A 21,138-nucleotide genomic window follows, 5' to 3' on the forward strand; every position below is an offset into this window, starting at 1 on the left:
GCCCGCCGCCCCCCCCCCCCCCCCCCCCCACACACACACACGCACACACGCGCGCGGTTGGGACACGAGTCGCCTGGTGATAATCCGTGTTTCAGCAGCACCTTCTTCGCTCCCATTCCTCTGCATGTTCGTGGATCGGTACGGAGAGGTGGGGGTGTTAAACGGGCGTTATCGGAGCGTGGATGTGTAGAAAAACACCGTGTGTGTGTGTGAGTACAGTTCCTTAGCTGGATGTGTTGTATTGATTAGTTCCCTGTGATTTCCCTGCAATCAAAGCCTCCCTCCTCCCCTGACGGTCTGCAGACTCCCAGCTAAAAAAAGCAGCTTTACGTGCATTTCAGCCGCGTTTCACACGCCAACACACACCGAGCAGCGAAGCTGGCGTCTCCCACTAACCGCTCCGTGTTGTGTACAAATCCCCAGCAGCAAACCCAGTTGTAACTGAACACTGCATTGATTTTTTTTTATAATCCTCTGCCTCAAATTTCACTGTAATCCTGTGGAAAACTGAGCGAGAGAAAAGAGAGAGACGCAGCAAAACGGGAGGGAAAAGCAGGAGAAGGTGAATAGAAAATATCCGATAAACACCCACCGTGACATGCGGGTGAATGCTGCTGCTTGGCTGTGTGACGTTAGACTCTAGTAGTCCAGGGACTATTGATGGAAAACAGCATGGCAGAAAAAAGGAGCAGAACTGGTTCCATGCTAGAGAGTTATTAGAATCGGTTCGATTTGGACCAAAGCTGGAACGTTTGTTACATTTCCAGCTGCTGTGGTTCCCTCTCTCAGCACCAAGTCAAACAATCCAAACCCTTCGAGCAACCTGTTCCCCTCCTGGCCTGTGGGGGCGCTGCACCAAGAACCACTGAAGGAAACGACACAAAAACCTCTGAAGACACTGAGCGCAACGAAATTAAAACAAAAATGGCGTCAGATTTTAGCGGTTGTGGGATTTCTCTTTTGTCTTTGGTTTAAGACCATCAGCCATTTCTCCAGCTAATGCTAGGCTAACACGTTTGTTTTGGTTGTATTTACCCAGAATGCCCTGCATTATAGTCCATTTCCTGCTTTTGGAGCGGTCTGGTCCGCTTGGCGTTCACATATGCATTCAAACCAAACCAGATTTAACTTCAACCAAACCGAGACCGAAGTTTGGAGATGGACCAGAGTTCAATCAGCATCCACACCTCTCGAAACGAACCGGACTTTATGGACAACTGGCTGCAGTTGGAATAAAATAATAATAAAGGTAAATTCTTGGCTCAATCAAATTGAACACCTTAATTAATTAAATGAGATAAACCACAGCGTTCTCCCTCTTCAGGAGCTGAATATCTCATGTTGTGGTCTCAGTATCATCACTTCTCAGTTAGAAAATATTTTCTCTCTCGGTCTTACTGGAGGACCACCTCCATCATGTTCTGCAGTGTCGTCATCATACCTCCTGTTATCTGAAGCAGACATTGACACTGAATCACTGGAATCTGCTTTTTTAAAAACATCTGTGCATGGAGAAAATGTGGGAGCCTGGATTTTATTAAAGATAATTATTATCCCTCATCTCCCAGGAACCACTGTAATCAGCATAAGACCGAATTTTAATGCCATCAGGGACACACCGCTGTTTATCGCTGGAGGAAAAAAACCATAAAGCAGCAATTTTGTTGCAGTTCCTGCAGCATAATGAACACACAAAGCAAAAGTCGGCATGATTAGAGAAAAGCTGTCCAAACTTTTTGAACAGAGGGTCAAAATCCCCAAGTTGAAAGTATTTACAGGACCGAAGTTTCTTTTTTGCCCTAATGTCAAACATAAAATAATATTATGGTGAATTATTTCTAACTTACCTGAACAACAATTAAATAAGCATAATATTTTTTACATTTGCCGTACTCTTCATAGTTATTTAATTCTCTAGGCTAATTATTTTCCATTTTGTTGGTCTATAAAACTGTTTCATGTTATAAACCATTAAAATGAAACCTGGAGATGTTGGTATGAATTCAGCGCACCACAGCAAAGGGAAAAATAACAGAAAAAACACTGAAGAACGACTCAAAAACACTCGTATTCTTCTTTTTCTCGCTCTCTGAGTCGGCTACGCTACACGCAGACCTGTTGCCATAGCAACTGACAACAACGCCACTTTATGTTTCAGGATTCAGCAGCAAAAGACACTCAGACATTTGAACAGTTACAGTTTTATGTTTTCAGGTTTGATGTTTATTTTGTGATTATTAATAACTGATCACCGTGGCAGATTATTAGTTATTAGCTAATTTAGATTAGTTAATTTGAACACCTGCTCTACTGATCAATGTGAGACTGTTCAGGTTTCAGATGCGACACGACTTCAGGGTGAAGCTCAGAGGGAAAAACGATCAGATGTGTTTGTTTGTCTGCAGCGGTGGGGGGATATCTCCTTCTGAAGTGTCACTGCCAGGTGAGCGCCTCCAAATATAGAAATTCAATTTGTAGTAAGCAAAGTTTTATTGTAGCTGCAGTAAGAAATAAATGAATGTCTGGGGATGAGTGCTGTGCTCCAGCTGTGTTGATTTAAACATCATGTTTCTCCGTCTCTCCTCCGTGGATCTTTTTCTCTGTTTTTATTTTCTGCCTCACCTGAGGGCTGTCTGCACAGAGAAGTTTGATTTCAGTTCGCTTCAGGTCTGCTCATCCTGAACCAATCAACAATCCGCCTGACGCCAGAAACCAGCCGCCATTTCTTCTTTTATCTGGAGATTTTTTACATTTCCACCGGTGTTGCAGTTAATTAGCTTTCCAGGTCGACTGAGTCTAAACCTGCTTTTATTATCAGCAGGAAAACAGCCTGTTAGCCAACACATTAAACCAAACACTCAGCTCCACCTTCACACACAATGAGCCAGTAAGAACTGGACTGGAGTGAAAGCAATGGTATCAAAAAACTGAGAATTTATCAAAGAAGACAATTTTGGTGCTACTAGACTTTCCTAACAAGTCATCCACTTCCAGATGTAGCAATTTATTACAGTTTATTTTAAAAAGCAGTCAGAATAGCTAATGCTGCTGACTGAAAGTTAGCTGCGCTAGTTCTGCTAATGCTAAAGTGCTACACCAACATGGTGTTTAGTTGAAGCTAATGCTACACCACTAACTTCAGATTTAAATTATATCTGCCCTTGAAAGAACTGACATTATGCTCCTTTTCATTGTTTTCAGCTGCTGTTTTATTTTATTCCTGTTTTTTTCTTAAAAATAGTTTTTGGTGGAAAAAAAATGAGAGGAACTGGAACTGCAGCGTAAAAAGCCTAGACATACTTCAACATAAGAGCATGAATATAAACGGTAAATGCTTTAAAGATTTTTAACCAAAACTTAAACAGAGATGTTTATTCAACTGAAAGCTCACAAAACAGTTAAATCTGCTGACCAACAACTCATGGAGAAGAAGGCCCTAACAGAGACAAACAGCTGGCTCTGAATGCTAAAACACACAACAAATCTCCCATTGAATATTGCTTGGATCATTTTCTGACAAACACTCATTAGGAGTTATAAAAACACAAACAGCAGCCCCAGAAATCGCTGCAAAGAAAAGCAGACTTGACAGCCGGTTTCATCCTCCATCCTGGCATTTTTATTTTAAATCCACTTAACATCCAGAGAAAAGTCTTGGACACATCTGTGGGTCTGAACCTCAGGAGGTCCAGCAGCCGCTTCCAGACCGCCAAGCAACCTCCTTTAATTCCATCAACAATGATGGCCGCTATTGATGGGTTTGAAAGCATAGATTTTTGTGGGTAATTACAGTTTTACACCACAAATGGATCTAAATGGGATTTTGTGACACTCTATTGATCCCTCTGGGGCAAATTAGTGTTTTTTTGCCCGCCGCTCGCCTCCAGAGAATAGGAGCTATAGAAGGGCGGAGTGCAGATAAAGGCTGTGAAGCGTTCTGCCAAATGAGGTTCACTCAGCACTGCGGTATCTTCACCACAACACTCAGGACATTTTTCTTTATCTGAATCCATGAAGCAAGAGACGGAAAAATATTCATTTTCTGGTGAATCACAAATGATGACGAATGGAATCAATAATACTTTGGGGAGAGAATGGGCTGAAATGACAATTTTCTCCTGACCAGGCATAACCTTTTATTATAGCAGGCAAACACGGGTTATTTCATGCTGTCAAAATGGATAAACATAAGAATTAGGTTTAAAAATAAGGTCTTCTAAAGTGGGGCTCCATTGTGGTGCATCTGCAATAAGGTGTTTGAATGTTGCCTGAGTGACATTCTCTCCCAGTATTACACAGTTCAAAAGGTTAACAGGTCTCTATAAACTGTCCTTTCTCACAAAATGGTGAAAGCGTGTCAAAATTTGTACAGAAACATGAAGATACAACCCTAAATAATCTATTTTATCTAAATAACCTGCTCCTTTCCAGGCTGCAGAGTGATCCACTTCACCACGTTAGAACATTTTAGTAGTTTGACAGCAGAGATACGATTATCTATCGGTGCAGAAGCTTTTTACTCTCAAATTGATTAAAATAGATTTGTTGAGACAGAAAATGTTACCACAATATGAATGAACACTCGTTCTAAACAAGGTCTCAAGGTAGTTAGCAGGTTAGCTAATGCTAGTGCTAAAAACGTAACTGAATGTGTTCCTTAAAACAAAAATGGGAAAATCAACGCCAAGTTGTTCGGTTATGTCCTCAAGGAGCTAAAAGCTAGCACACAGTGCTAACATTAACATGCCATTCTTACAGCTCACCCTCAAGACAGACGCCAGCAGCCATTATGCACTATATCAAAGTAAAAACAATGGCATCAATCTGATGGGGTTCGCCATGCTAAGCCTATAACACGAAGCAAAAACATTAGATCCACTAAAAGCCCTAGACTGTGATGATAATCAGCGTACGCTAAACGCTAAAGGACTAAATTCTTCTGTTAGCTTAATTTGTTTGCTTGTTGTAGAGAGGAAGTGGAACTGCTGCACCCGCTTCAAAATAAGAGCATAAATATAAATGTCAAGCTACTTGAAGAATTCTTGGCAATCAATCACCAACTTTATTTAACTAAAATCTACAAAACAGCCAAGTTAATTAGCGCTTCAGAATTTATCTAGAAATAAGCTATGGGAAGCTACATGTGCTAAATGTTTTCAAAGTTAGCAAAAATGCTAAAGTGCTCTAGCAACATGATTTTTAGCTGAAGCTAATGTTAATGAAGAAACAGTTAAAGGCCAAATTTTCAACAGCAATGTTTAGAAACACACTCAAGTAAGTTAGCACTTTAGAATTTATGTGCAAAAATTGATTTATGGGAATCTAAGTGTCCTGAATGTTTTCAAAATTAGCTAAATGCTATTAGCGATTAGCGGGACTGTGACCACTACTGTGGATAATGAACCCAAACACATCAAGACTGGTTTTAGACCAGATGAAGCAGGTTAATATGATACTAATGCCTCCCTAAAACCCAAACTTCAACCTTCTGTGATTTAAATACAAACCATTTAAATAATATCTACCAAGTGGTGGTTGGATCTTGAGCTAGAGGTTTGCTGATGGCTAGCATATCTTTTATTGGTGGAATGGATATATCTGAGCCGTTGCTGAGCAGGTAGCACTGCAGTTTGAGCTCCCAGTTCCTCTTTAAAAACGGCTGCAGCTGGAAGCCGTGTAATCATTCCACTGTGTCAAAGGAACATTTCAAATAAATCATTAAAATAAAGGAATCAGACATTCTTGGCCATGATGAGTGGATGCATATTTCTGACCAGAGCAGAATAAAGCACAGCCTGGATTTCCAAGCAGGGATTGCAGAGAGCACTCTGGAAGTTAATTACTCTCTTTGGAAAAACCATTTAAGCAGAACAAAAAGCTAAAACACCCCTTTGAAACTAATAATTGCCCATTCAGGCACCAACAAAATGCTGCATTCCTCCTTTAAAAGTTGCTTTAAGAACTAAACTGTTTATTAATGTGGGCTGTTTGTGTAAAAATAAGACGGTTTTTGATTACAGCCACCTCTCTCCAATCACGGTGTGATTAACTGACAGTGTGTTTGATTAAAACCAGCTGCCGCCTGATTGGACTAACCTGTCATTTTAATCAAAACAGCCTCGCGCTGCAGCCGCCGCTAGCTGCCGTTTCAGGGAAATCACCCACCGACGGGTCGCAATTACCTCCCTGATTATCCACCACAAACCTTTCCATCCACACACCTTGGGGCTTCTAAAGATTAAACACTCGTAGTTTCGCTTTTACACAAGGAGACGCTGAAATATTCATGTCTGTTATAATATTTATGTCAAATTTGATTTTCTAAATGCTACTGACTTGCTCTCCTATGTGTAAATGTCTTCATTTCAGGTAAGATCGAGGCTCCATTTTCTTCAGTGTTTCAGTTTTACGTGCGCAAACCGTCAACTCCGTCCTGCAGTGATTGGATAAATTTCCCGCCGGGAATTCGGAAAGTGCCATTAAATCAATTTCTGGGTTTTAGAGGCGTATTACGGAGCATTTGCAAAAATGGGTGGCATCGGGAGGAGTGCGGCTGTTTAGTATTAGCAACGCGGCTCAAAATGCATCATGAAGCCATTCCTTGGCATTATGGTTATTGCACACTGGGGTACATTATCTCTCCATTACATCAAGCCGTTTGATGGAGTCATACTCTCAGGGCGCTCCTAATTTCCAGCTGGGATTTCTTTGCTGATTCCAGTAGTTTCCTACACAACAAAGCTGGAGAACCTGCAGGAAATGGTTAAACCTTCAACAAATGTTATTTCATCACTGAACTAGTTTCTCCCGTGCGACTCCAAGACATTTTTTTTTTTTTTTTTTTGCTCTGACATTGCCAAGTCCTGTAAGGAGAGTAATTGGATTTCCAGCATAAGCGAAAATCTCCTTTCTCTCCCGGCCCTGCTCTGGTAATTGAGGTTAAATGAAATGGTCAGCCATGCAATAAAAACCCTCGGCGGGTGTTCAGCGGCGGCTCTGTGCAGGAGACAGAGGAGCGACGCTTCCAGTTCTTTGAGGCGCACGGCTATATTTGGATTGATTTGATTGAACGTGTTTTTGAAAAGAGTCAGAAGCCGGGCGGTTTGGAGGAGGGAGAGTTCGGACTGACCAAACGTCCTCGGCGTCCACGTCGCACTCCGCTCCGAACTGGCAGATGTCGCAGGTGGACGTCTCCTTCTGGCCGGTCTCGGCTGAACCTTCACCTCCTGAAACACAAAACAAGAGCATGTGTGACGGTTTCCACCAGAGATGTCCGTCCGCCATGTTGTGAGTGGCAAGGTCGCTTGGCTAAACCAGACCCGGCTCCCGGGAAATTTAGCAGAAAAAGGACATTTAATGCAGGGTGTACAAACTTTTCCATGTGGGCCAAAATTCTCCTGATATTTATTGTAGATCAAAAACATGACTGGGATTTTTATCACGCTGTATTAAAAACCGTCATAAATAGAAAAAAAGCAGCAAATTTCTGTCAAAAACTCAAACTTTGTGATTAATCTCAGAAATGTTCTAGTAAAATTTCCAAAAGAAAATTTAAAACTTTGGAGAAAATTTCTGATATTAATCTAAAAACTTGTAACCCTGATTACAAATTAAAAGTCTCCATCTGCATCTATGGGACACATTTTTATTCTATTTACCAAATAAAATAAAATAATCAACTTGGAGGTCAAGTTAAAACATTTATTTTCAACAAATTTTTTAATGAGTCTGGGAACGCCATGTGGGGATGAAAGCATCAAACTTCATGTTTTAATGAATCTGAATTGGCTTTTTTACAGATCGGTAATCGGCGATCGGCCAGAAACTACAATCAGTTCATCCTTAAATAAAATGAGTCATAAAGTCTGTAAACAAAAAACAGGACCAGTTTTGAGAGAGAAAACAGCAAAACGATGAATCATGAAAATGGAAGTTATTGATCTTGTCTTAATTGATCATGAGATTAATTAACTGATTTATTGTGACAGGCCAACCTACCAACAGAACTGAAATGTTCCTATTTAGACTCTTTAGTTTCTACCAACAATGATTTCCACCTTTCGGTGGTTTGTTGCATTTACATCCAGACACATCCCACTTGAAGCATCTCCTTCATCTCTCCTCCTCCTCACCTGACTCTCATCTATCACTCTCAAATCCCAGCTGATCTTCCCCGAGTCCCTCTTTTATTTCATCGCGCTGCGAGTGCGGCGGCGGCCGTCGGGCTTATTGCGGCTTAGGGGCCCCGGCGGCTCGCCTCCTGAGTGGCCGACGGGGAGAAGAAAAGGAGGAATAAAAGCAATCTGGCCAATCTCAAATTGCATTCTCCCTCCGCAGCGGAGTCCTCTCCTCTTCTCTATTAAACAAGCTCTATTTTTAGAGCAGGACCCAGGAGAGCAACGTGGAAAGACAAGAGGAAGAGGTGGAAGTTGGCATCATTTCCTCGTGTCATATCTTTAATCTCTCTAACCAGCGCCACCGCGCAGCGCTCCCCTGTGTCGCGTCTTTCATTCTCCCCCCTGAAAATATTATTTTTTGTGATCCCTTGTGACGCGCTGGACTGAAAGAGCGCCATTAGCGCAGCGTAACCTTGTTTTCTGCTCACAGGGTTGAGTGCAGCCTGATTTTAGAGTCAAAGTCAGGAGAGTTTACTTTCTGCCGTGAGAGATGAGCGACTCTGTTGCCGTCGAGTCGCAGACTGATCAGCTGATTTCTTTTTTTCTGTCTGCCGTGACGCCGAGGCAGAGCGTCCTCTGCGAGCCGGACGCCTGCAGTCATGCAGAAAGATTTACGTTGAGTATTCACAGCTTCACCTTTCAGGTCACAGAACTGCCAAGATGACCGGGTGTGAAGCCGAGGCCGACCACTGGAGCATGAAAGCCAAATCCTCTGAGTTCACAGAAAAAATTAATGTTTTCTGAAAACACTGATTTCTAAGCTTTTGGGTTAATTTTACCGTTTTCAGTCAGAATTACTCAAGAAATCATCCAACTGCAACCCGTCTGACAGGAAGTAGATTTAACCTTCCCAGGAGCCACTAATTATCCAAAATTACTGATTACAACTCACCAAAATATGTTTTCTGCATGTGTTAAAATTTCACCATGTCGTGACAGTTTGATATGAGACAGACAATCTGTGAATCTGATCAAAAATAACCAATCAGAGGCAGGAGGCGGGGCTTAACGCAGTCAATCAACCTCATATACTTGCTGCTAAATGTGCTGATGGCAAAGAAACAAATTACCGTTACAGAAAGAATGTTTACCCCGTATCATCAGTGGCTATGCTAACTAGTCTTAGCATTCATGACCAGCTATGCTAGTTGTAGCATAGCTGAGAGCTACACGGAGGGTGATTAACAGCGTTAAGACCTGCCTCCTGGCTCTCACTGGTTTATTCTAGTTTGCACTGGGAGAAAGAGCAAGATTTTTTTTCCATAGATTTTCTCACAACATGGTGACAGTTTCAATAAATATGTAAAAAAAAAAACAGTATCTATTTTAAAGTCACATACTGCAGCTTTAAGGTCAGTGTTCAGCAAAAACTGATACTGAGCATAACTGGAAGGCCAATTACCAAAAACACTTTTAGGAAAATATTCTGTTGAGACAAAATGAAAGTTTCTGGAAGGTTTACTTTTTGTTTGTTTGGTATAAAACTAGCAGCATTTAGCAGCAGTGAGATAACGAGGTGGTACTGTAATGACCTGGGCTAGGATGCTATCCAAGAGAAGTAAGACGATGTTTGTCCACCAAAAGGCAACGCTGCAGATTTTCCTTCATGAGGAAGTCAGCCAGGACCAAGAATCTACAGCCAATGAGGCAAATCCTGAAAAACCAGATGGGAAAAAGAAAATCCAGGCCATCAAGACTCTCTTGGTGTAATATTCAGGCCAAAAAATATTCAACCACTTAAATTAAGAGAAGGAAGCTCCTCCACTGCTCTGAAACGGTGCACTAAGCAGACGGAGGGAGGAGATTACTAGAGAGACAATCTGCTACACGAGTCTGGAGCTCAGAGAGAAAATAGAGACGTTGTGCAAAGTCAAGGCTAAAACAAAAATAAAAACAGATTACTCCTGTAATTTTACAGGCTGCAGAAAGTGCCTCGGCGGCGTATAAACCACCTGAAAGCAGCTTTTTATTTCTATTTTCCAGCATGTCTTCCTGTGATGTCGTACCAAACCTTACATAAGCCAAGGTCTATAATCTATGCTGATCTTTCACCGTTTCAAGAGTCTCCCCTGACATTTCAGGCCCGAGCAGGTGGCAGCTGCCCTGGGAACGTGGGTGGAAGCGGCGGGTTGAACGGCGGTTCTGCTGACAGTTTCTAGGTTCCCCTGAACCCGACCGGCTCTGCTGATCTAGTAGCAGTTTCTTATTCCCTGATATCTTTAGGTTCTGGCTCCACCAGTGACTGTCTGAATTAGCCAAGACAACTTCAGGTAACCCACAGGTGATTCCTTTCTCCATATCTAGCTATATAAACAGTGGTGGACACGGCTACCTAAAAGGTTAGCTACGCTAAACCTAAAGCGCTAATCAGAAACATTAGCTCTGCTAAAACGGAAGCGCTACACCAGTATTTAAGAAAAACTAATGCTGCCACCAACACTGTATTTAGCCGTAGCTAATGCAAAAGTCACTTACACATATTATTTTTGTCTCTGTTCACCTAATCATAGCCTTAGTATCTCATTTACTGACATCACAACAAAAGCAGCAGCTAAAAGCAGCAGCAGTAGCTAATTTCTAAATAGCTGCAGGTTAAAGTCTGACTTTAAGGTTTTCTCTGGTCCATGCTGCAGTGACTGAATGGTCATTAATATAAACCAGACCAAAATATCTCAATCACTGAACAGTTATGGATAATAACGGCTTGAAAGCTTAAAATTTAGGTTTACAAATCAATTATTTTACAAAGAGAAGTGCCTACTGAAAGACACTTGGTTATCTATTTGGTTATCATAAATCCTTAGCAGAAAGGAAAGGATTGTGTCTTTTTCTTTTAACACAAGTCCACGACTATTTCATTACAAAAAATATCAATAAATTATTTAAAATAGATAAAAATCACATATATTCCTATCAGCAGCTATGATGAAGGGTTTATGCCTTAACTTGATAATTTGATATTTTCTAGAGTTCAGAAAAACGAAGTTGCAGACAAATTTAATGGAATAAAGAAAAACTTAAGTTGCTTGTTTCTAAGCTCTAACTTTATGTCGTCCTGTTGCTCCTTATGTTCATTTTATTTATTCCAGCATGCAAAGAAAAGCACTTTATTTGCTGAGGCATGGACAAGTAATTAAGCTAGTTGAGTTTAAGCTGAGATTGCTTAGAAAATGATCTCATTAGGCTTTATTGTTAAGAATTAGAGCAGTTTATTGCACCAAACAAATAGATTGAGCCATTAAAAGCTCTTTCTTTTGTTTATAAGCTGTAAACACGTTTAATCAAAGGCAGCAGATCGAGGTCCAGGAATCAGGTTGGGACTTCAGAACTGAGGGAGTTTCCATGATAAAATATTGATATTACATTTAAAAAATAAAGTATTTCCTGTTAAAATCGAACTAGTTTAGTTGTCCAGGCAGGTTTCAACCTGTTTCCTCTGACACTTTTTCTGCTTTTCACACGCCTCTCTGCCATGATCCGCTCCGGATGAAGGCGAGTGTGTGAGCTCTCCCAGGCCACAAACAAGAGAAGAGCGGAGGTACGGAGGACTGACCATGCCAAAACAGGAAAGGTCTTATTTTTTGCAACTTTAATAACATGACTACAAAAACTAGTAGTCTAGTTTCTAGTGCAAATATGTTAGTTCACTTGAAATAAGACAAAACTAACTAATAAGTAACTTTTCAGAAATATATAGAAATTAGTTTTAAGTCAATAATTCTTTAATATTTATGAAAAAGTTGGACTTCCACTGGCAGATTTTGACATGTTTTAACAGAGCTTTTTGAAAAGTTACTTATACAAAGTTAGTGATTGCAGTGGAAACTAAACCAAAATTACTTGGATAAGATCCTACAAAAACCAACAAAGTCTCAATTTCCTTTTCTTTCTACTCTCTCCATTCGACACACACACACACACACACACACACACACACACACACACACACACACACACACACACACACACACACACACTCTCTCTCTCTCTCTCAGCTCTCCATTCTCTGCTCTGCAGGCGGCTGGGGACAGCAGTGTTTGCTTCTCCTCCACCCTGACGCTCTCCCTTGTTTCTGTGTCTGCTAATCCCGGGATCAGGAGACATGGCCGGGTAATGACGGAAATGATCCGCCCTCCCGCCGGCTGCTACATCACCCTGCATCGATCCGACGGCCGGACCCGAGCCGTCTCCTTGTTTTCTATCGTTTTGTTTTAAAGCGATGCGGCTAACGGACGCTTCGGATTGACTAACGAGACGAGAAGAGATTAGAGAGGAAGTGTGAGGAAGAGGGCAGATGAGATGCGCTAAGAAACTGAGGTGGAACATCTTTAATCCTCCTAACTGGAGTTAGACGCTTGGCCTGGGCACACAAATTTTACTGGGCGACTAAATGTCCCGTAAATTATTGCAATAAACGATAATATCGTCGTTTTGAGACCACTGTTGACTGAAATCATAAAAACTGTGAAATAGTACAAGTACCAACACTCAAAGATCAACAAATACAAAGTTCTCTTGAGACGTCACTTCAGTGAACTTTGTAACTGACAGCCATCTTGGTAGGCGGTTGCTATGGCAACAATAAACAGCTACAAGCTTAGAACTCGCTAGAGCTCCAATATATAAACAATATGAGAACATTACAGCTATTAGTCAGAATCTCTGAGTCCTCTACCCAACTCCATGCAATGCTAAGATAAATGTCAGTGATATTTACTGCCAAGCTGGCAAAATCAGCTTAGCTAATGTAGCTCAGACTAGTGGGAACCATTGTGTTAATTTCTAACAAACATTTAACTGGAACTGGAAAACAATTTAAATATCCAGAATACATACACAAATAAAATGAATTATGAATGTGTAAACAGCTTTGACCTTCAAAAATGATTAATTATTAGGCTCAGACTGGAAAACTAGGCAAAATTAAACGTTAGGATTTTTCTGAAAAGAAAAATAAAGTGTCAAAATGTTTGCAGCATTTTTTTTGGTTTTAATTAAATTAAAAAGGCAGAATTAATCTCTTTACACGGCAAAAACGAACAAGAATGCGACTGGAAATGATCAACCTCTTTTTAATTTATCATGCAATTAATTGGGTTATTATTATCTATTAAATGCTCAACTCTACTTAGTTCAACTCTAAAGCAGCTTTAAAAGGGAGATTTTAAAATTAAAATAAACCAAACCAAAAAAAAATAATACTAGATTTGTAGTTTTACAAATAATGTTTGAGTTATTTAAAAAATAAACTGAGGGAAACGGTTTTTAATACCTTGTGGAACCAGCAGTATTTTATATTTATGAAGCAGAATAGCAGTAAAAATTGACCTAGTTGTTGATTTATTACATTGTTTTGAGTCACATATTAATTACATACTTTTGGATTAATAGAAATGGGTAAAATTGAGAGAGAAAAAAAGTGGAAAAAAAAAGTAATTTTGAAAATAAAGCGGACTTTATGAAGCGCTAAGCCTGTTATGCAACAGAGATAAACAGTTAGCTTAACAGTGACGTTTCTTAGAAACACGTTTGCAGAATCTAAAAGTGACTTTCTCTTTGTATTTCTGCGACTGCAAAGTCTCTAATAAATTTCCTCCAGCCCTTTTCCCATTTTGGTTCCATCTATAGATGTATGCAGGTTGCAGTCACAGAGCCTGAGGATAAGCAGTATTTTTACTCTGCTTGAATCATCCACTGTAAGCTTCACTCAGCCGGATCGCTGAGGTCAGAACCTGAATGGAGGAAATCAAGGAGTAAAAAACTGTTTTTTAATTTCTGCTGCATAAAAACTCCATAAAATGAAAGTAAACAGAAGCAGATTGAGTTTGGACAGATAGATGTTAGAAAACGGAGCTGAAGGCCTGGAGGGTCGTACAGGAAGCAGTAATCACTGAGGATCTGCGATTTTCCCCCAAAAGTTTATTTCAAACAGAATCAAACAGGAACAAAACAAAACGGAGAGAACAAGGTATAAACATATGGGGCAATATTTAAAGGATTATAGAACATCTCAATTATGTCAAAATTAAATTAATACAGATACAATCTGAATGGCTGGTTTTAAAGAGAAACTATACACTCCTATATTTAACTGAAGAAAATCTGGAAATAATGTAAAAAAAATGTTTCCATTGCCGTTTCGAAAAACAAATTTAACCTGGTGCAAAAACTTCTTATCAAAACAAGTGAGTTTTCTAAACTCAGGTGTTTCCTTTGGAAATACTGAATTTACTTCAGTATTTCCAAATTACACAATTTTATGGTGAATGGAAATGCAGCTAGCAACACACGGCTACTAGTTAGTGATTTAGCATTTAGCATCCACTAATAGTGGAGCTAATTTTTGTTTAGCTCTTTAGCTGGCTTTGAAAATGTTTAGCACTCTCAGTCAAAAATTAACTTACTTGGCTGTTTTGCAAACATTTGTTTTGAATTTTTTTTCATCGATTGTTAATAATTCTTCCAGTCGCTAGCCGTTACTATTCAGGCTCTTATTTTGAAGTGATGCGGTAAAACCTACTGAAGTTTTCTGACCGAAGCTCTACTGTGATCAAATTAGGCCAAATCAGCAACAATTAGCAAAACTCAACTGAAGCTATGAGAGAAAGGCCTAAAGAATCAACCCTGTTAAGGGCGACATGCTACGTTGTAGCATTTGTGTAAACAGCAACAGATGTTGTTTACACATACTGAAATATGAAGTTCTTTTATTCATCTATTTGGTAGGAACTATAAATATTAGCTTGACTATAAATGCAGCAGAATTAGCCAAAATGATGTTTTTCATCTTTGTTAATGAGTAAATAAATTGCTTATTGTTTTTAGCTGGAATATGAGAATCCAGCTAAAAACAGAGGAAGGTTAAAAACAAAACAAGGTTAAAATGAATAATCAATATCAATAAATACAATCAGTACAAACAGTAAATACAAAGCAGACAAAATACTATAAAAAGTATTTGAAGTATGGTTGAAATGCATTAGATTTCACTAAATACTTTGCTGTTTTAGTGCGTTAGCATTAGCTTCCACCAAATACTATGCTAATACTACTGCTTTGTTTTGCTGGTGGCTTTATTATTGTCGCTTGTATCTCAATATTCATTTAACAAATCAAAAGCTGCAGCGGACACAGCCAGTCAGGGATCCGTTTTGTGATGCATGAGTTGAAAATGAGGAAAATTAAAAGATGCTGAAGGTTTTCTTCAGATTCCAGAACCTTAAAGCGAACCCAAACAACAATTTTCCTGAAGAAGGTGTTCATCAGAACCTGTCAGGACCGGAGGGGGGAGTGAGGCGGCCATAATGAGTTCTCCGAATGAACAACCGGGTTTCACGGCTGAGATGGGAGATGCTGCTGCCGCTGCTGCAGGGATGATTCACCTGTCACTGTTTTATGGATGCTGAAAAAGCTCCCATGACATCTTGGCGAGTGTTTACCTGCCGATATATAGGGAGGGGGGTGGAGGCTGTGCAGCCTTAAAAAGCCATCCCAGCAGAACAGATTGTGGTGGAGCGCTGGCGTGGCTGTAATGACTTAAAAACAAGCAGCTCCGTCTCAATCCGTTCCAGATTTCTCCGTCCCTAGGCAACCTGACGGCGGAGGAGAATGGGGGACGGACTGCGGTGTCCAGATGTGCCAAGCTGATATAGATCCACTGAAACTGGCCCAAGGCTGTGCCAGCTGCCAAAAACCGCCTCCGGCTGACCACACACGGCTGAGTCTGCCTCTTCTTTGCTAACAGTGGTCTATTATGCTTCCCTGAACAGCTTAGGATAAATCTACAGTCCACACAAAACATGTTCACTACATTTTTTTTATGTGAAATCATGAAATTTTAGCCGTTTTAGGGCGTCCTGTCACTTTAAATCCAAATAAGCTGCTGGCCACGCCTTCAACTCTGCAAACAGATGTGCAATTATACGACCCTACCTCTTTGAAAAGCGTTATTAGAGCCTTCTGCACAACCAACAGGAATGTAGCAAGTGGTTTCTGGATGGTAAGTCAACAAGAAATTCAATAACGTCTAAAACAGTAAAGATCATTACTATTCTTCTTCTTCTTCTTCTTCTTCTGCTTCTAAGCACTATGAATTGCCTTGTTGCTGAAAATGTGCATATAAATAAAATTACCTTACCTTACCTTCTTCTTCTTATTATTATTATGAACAAAACAGTTTTACAGCACAAACAGCAGTAAAACCAGCTGACCAAATGTGCTGGAGTTCTGCTGTGGTTGCTAGGAAACGTGATTTCATTAGGAAGATTTTGGAAAATACCAGAAAGTATTAATTTATTACTACAAAATGTCGGGGTGTTTTTTTTAAGCACTTAACGTTTTAAGAAGCATCAGAAACACAAATGGAAGAATAAACAATATGCAAAATGTAAATTTAGTTCAATATATTCCCTCTAATTCAGAGAATTGACTTTAAAATACTACTGTTTGTAAATCAGTGAATGGATTAGCAAAAAAAACACATTAAAGATCTGCTGCTGCATAAGCAAATCTGGAACAAACGTCCGGAAAACTGTAAAACAGCCGAAACACTGAGTTAATTTAAATTAAGGCTAAAAACCACCTGGTTACAGCTGATCTGATCTGTAGTGATCTAAGTGGAATATTGCCATATTTGATGACGTCATTTGTCAAAATGTTTGATTGTTTATTGATATTGTTGCCAGGCTCCTCTTGAAAAGGAAATTTTAGATCTGAGCTGTTTTAAAAAAAATCTGGTTATTATTATTAACAGTCGGTGACTGTATGATGATTTTACGATGTAAAGCACTTTGTTGCTGAAATGTTGCTCTACAAATAAACTTGACTGTAACCTTTCTGTCCTTTAAAGCCATTATTCTCCCAGCATAATAACTCATATCGTACACTGGGACACATCTGTGAAATCACAGAGTTTAAGACAAAAGCAAACGCACAAACACACACTCTCGCACACGGTGGAGAGATTTAGGGTGCACTAGCACCCGGATGATGAATGAAGCCCACACACGGCTGGAAAACAGAGCAGGACCGCGCCGACCTTGGCTGCAAACACGCAGGGGAGCGACGGAGCGGCGCGGTGAGGGATGAGACGAGGCGCAGTGACGCTGCCCACCGAACCACACGTAGTTCTGCAGCTTTCACTCATTTGTTTGACTGTTCTGCTTGTTTTGCTACATTAGCCCGTCCAGAGGCTCCGATTCGACACCCAGGAAGTGGTGGACGGCGGGCCGCTGAGGCCGCTGATGAACGAGGGAGTCGCAGTCTCAGCACCACCTCTGCGCCCTTCCTGAAGGTGCTCCGCTGTTGTTTAAATGCACTACTTTTGGTCATGTGTGGCTAATAAATTACTGCGTATAAATATAGTTCCAGGAGCAAACTGAGTTATTCCTCCTGGCAGGTGTGATAAATCTAACCGGAGCCGCCGCTGTGTTCCAGTAAAAGGACATGTGATCCATGAAAGGCGATACAGGAAGTGATGAACATGAGCCACGGCGCTGATAATGGCCCAGAATCCGTCCCGCAGCGTCCGGCGCGCTGAACTCTGACTCATCCGAGATGTAATCTGTCCGCCGTGCGGCGAGCTCCATTACGACCGGACGGCGCTGACAATTAAACCACGACGGCCATCGATCAAAACGCCGCTGTCAACGCCGCCCCCCAGTGGCCGAACGGGGCCGGAGACGAGACGACAGCCAAACGATCCATAAACATAATGGACATCAATATTGAAAAGATGACAGATGAGGCTGCCAGCAGAGGCTGGGATTCAATTTCTATTCTTCTTTTTTCCTGCAGGAGGCCGGATCGCTTTTCACAAAGTCATTTATCAGCCGACAGGCCGACGGCGAGAAGCCGAGCCGCAACATGTGAGCCGACGGCTGACGCAAACGACAAAATGAATCAGGCGCGCAACAATAATGACTGAGATATAAGTAATGATGGTATCCAGAGCGCAGCGGGCTCCCTGCGTGTGAGAGCGCCACAGCGCCAGAACATCAGAGCCACCGAAGGCTCCAACTTAACCCACAGCGCCACGACGGCTTATAATCTGAAGGTTTATAATCCAGGATGTAATCTGACCCCTGGCTGACCCGGCAACCTGCAGCCCAACTGATCAGACCTTCATGTTCTGCTTAAGCTGCTGATCATTTTATATGATTTCAGGTTTATATGCACAGTGGAGCAGTGGGTAGAGCTGTTGCCTTGCAACAAGAAGGTTCTGGGTTCGATTCCCAGCCCCGGTCTTTCTGCATGGAGTTTGCATGTTCTCCCTGTGCATGGTGGGTTTTCTCCTGGTACTCCGGTTTCCTCCCACAGTCCAAAAACATGTCAGGTTAATTGGCCTCTCCAAATTGCCCCTAGGTGTGTGTGTGTGTGGTTGTGTGTCTCTGTGTTGCCCTGCGACAGACTGGTGACCTGTCCAGGCGACCCTGGACATAATCGAAGATTAAAAAAATCTCAAATAGGACGTTATGCAATATAATAACAGATTATATAATATATACAAATATATTTGAAAAATTATTTAAAATTATAAAAACAAAAAATGTAAAAAATACAAAATTAAAATAGAATTACTACAAATATGAAAACCAAATGTAATGATAAATTATAAATAACTCAGAAAAATCTCAAGCAAAAAAAATGCAGTAATAAAATAACTACTATAAATTATAATGATAATAATACTTAGAGAAAATATGAAAAGATCTTAAAAGCAAAATAAAATTACCACAAATATATAACAATTATTTTAATGTTCATAATAATAATTCCCTGTTTTGATCGTCATTGTAGCATTAGCATTAGTGTTAGCATTAGCATGTGACCAGGTCCTGTTCTGCGTGCAGCATCAGTCCTGATGCCGCCGCTGCACCAACTCTAAATCCTTCCTGGACGTCTCTGACTTGGCGGCGCCGTAACTCAGGCCGCATCGTCAGCAGCCTGGATTTACGGCCCATCGGCCTCCATGTTTTAACGCGCTCCAGTCAGAAGTGACGGCCGTCAAGGAGGGATATGATTCAAACGCTGACGCGTCCTGTCAGGATATTTACTGATCCGCATCACTGTGATGAAGGCCAAAATTATCGTTTTATTCCATCAGCTTTCTTCATTTTAACATCAGAAAACAAATTAAGTCAGCAAATACTGACGTTTCTGTGTTAAAAAATGTAAAGGTAACGTAATAAATACAGGAAGTGGACTACAGCACAAGGCATTCTGGGTAAATACAAGGAAACATTAGCTAGACTACTGGTGGAAGTCTTCCCACCACTGTGGATAACGAAACCAAACACATTCAAACTGTTTTTGGAACGGATGAAGCTAATATTACACTTCTAGCCTCCAAAAAATGTATTCATTCAGGAGAAGCTAACTGAGCTAAACATTTTCAAAGTTAACAAAAATGCTGAAATGCTGAATCAACACAGTATTTAGCGTAAGCTAATGCTAAAGCACTTTAGCATATGCTAAAAAAGCATAAAATTCAACCATGTGCCAATGACACTTGTTTTATCAATGTCCAACTTTATTAAACTGAATGTTTATAAAACGGCCAAGTAAATTATCGCTGTAGAATTTATCTGGAAAATTTTATTTGGTGGAAGCTAAGTGAGCTAAATGTTAGCAAAAGTGCTAAATGAAAAACTAGCTCTGCATTTAGCGTATTAGTGGGAACATTTATAATTTCTCAGAAGTTTTTAATGACTTTATCAGGTCATTATTATTATTATGTCTCATATTTTTACTCAAATTACCAGTGCAACATTCTTTTCATTTCAAATGAAGCTTCAGTATTTTTCATACCATTTCTTTTCTTTAACTGTTCTTCTTTATTTTCCAATAGATCACATCCAGTTATGTTGTGTATCACTGACTTAGCCTGCTGCCCACAAAATCGGTCTAAAAATAGAAAAATACTAATAATCTCAGCAGGCGGTTTGAGATCCTTCAGTCTGTGCAGAGAACTTGGTTTTTCATATTTCCAGCACAGACTCACTCAGCAGAGGGCAGTTTGGGGTGAGCTTCAATAAGTTCATCATCTTCATGCGAATTCTTTAAAAACATTGCGTTTGGTATCTACCGGCTGTGTGATCGGCCTTTCTGCAGGCGCCTCTCTGGCTCTTTTTGTGCCGTTTCCATCCTGAAATGTGCAGAAGTTCCCCTGCAGCGATCAGACTGGACATCCAGCAGAAACAAACCGTTTCCCGTCTGATTTTACTAATGCATTACGACAAAACAGCACCATCCACCCAAAACATTCACTGCCGGTTAGGATGTGAAATTTTAAACAACGCTAAATCATTAATGTTCCTCCTTGCTGCCTAATTTTAAGTCTAATTAATTTTATATAAATGTGGCGGCTCGCCGAGCTGCTGGAATATTTGTCCAGCGTTTTTCTCCAATTCGTCTATTTGCCCTTGTCCACACAGTGGCCGAAGATTTTGAATTTCCCATCCATATCTGACATCGGCATGCTTGTTGGAAATTCAATTAATTTCCCTCTCAACCGGTGGCAGCAGCGAGCCCTCGCTAACCTTGTCATATTTACTCTCAGAGCTCCAACACAATGCAGAGAAAGCAGCAATGAGCTGGCAGCCGGTTACAAACACCCTCTCGTTTTTCTCTCCCCATCTTTTTCTATTCACTCTGGTGGAAAATTGTGTTGCACTCTTGTTTTTTCTGAGTGGTCCTTGTGCAGAGAAACACTCTCGTCTCGCGTGGCTTGTTTAGGCCACCTATGTGGAGCTGAAATGGACCGGAAAAAAAGGAAACTGGTCATAAAATCAAGGATTAAAACACAGTTGGATCATTTAAATATTCATGCTGGTTGCATTGTGGCTCAACTTGATATCTGAAATAACATCTTTTACCAAAAATAACATTAAATCTGTTCATTATCTTATTTTTACACTTTATAAATTAGAGTTTCCAGCCCTGCATGACCCAGAAAAACAAC

General features: G+C 40.5%; 1 protein-coding gene across 1 annotated transcript in view; it reads right to left on the reverse strand.

The window, feature by feature from the left end:
- tmeff2a (transmembrane protein with EGF-like and two follistatin-like domains 2a) overlaps window positions 1-21,138 on the reverse strand; it is a 132,917-nt gene that overhangs the window by 21,966 nt on the left and 89,813 nt on the right. Inside the window, exon 5 of the mRNA XM_015053880.1 lies at window positions 7,130-7,226. Within this exon, the coding sequence (XP_014909366.1) occupies window positions 7,130-7,226 (97 nt within the window). The remainder of the gene's footprint in view (window positions 1-7,129; window positions 7,227-21,138) is intronic.

Source organism: Poecilia latipinna, unplaced genomic scaffold, assembly GCF_001443285.1.
Source record: "Poecilia latipinna isolate Pla-1442-1.1 unplaced genomic scaffold, P_latipinna-1.0 Scaffold1211, whole genome shotgun sequence".
Classification (NCBI taxonomy): Eukaryota; Metazoa; Chordata; class Actinopteri; order Cyprinodontiformes; family Poeciliidae; genus Poecilia; species Poecilia latipinna.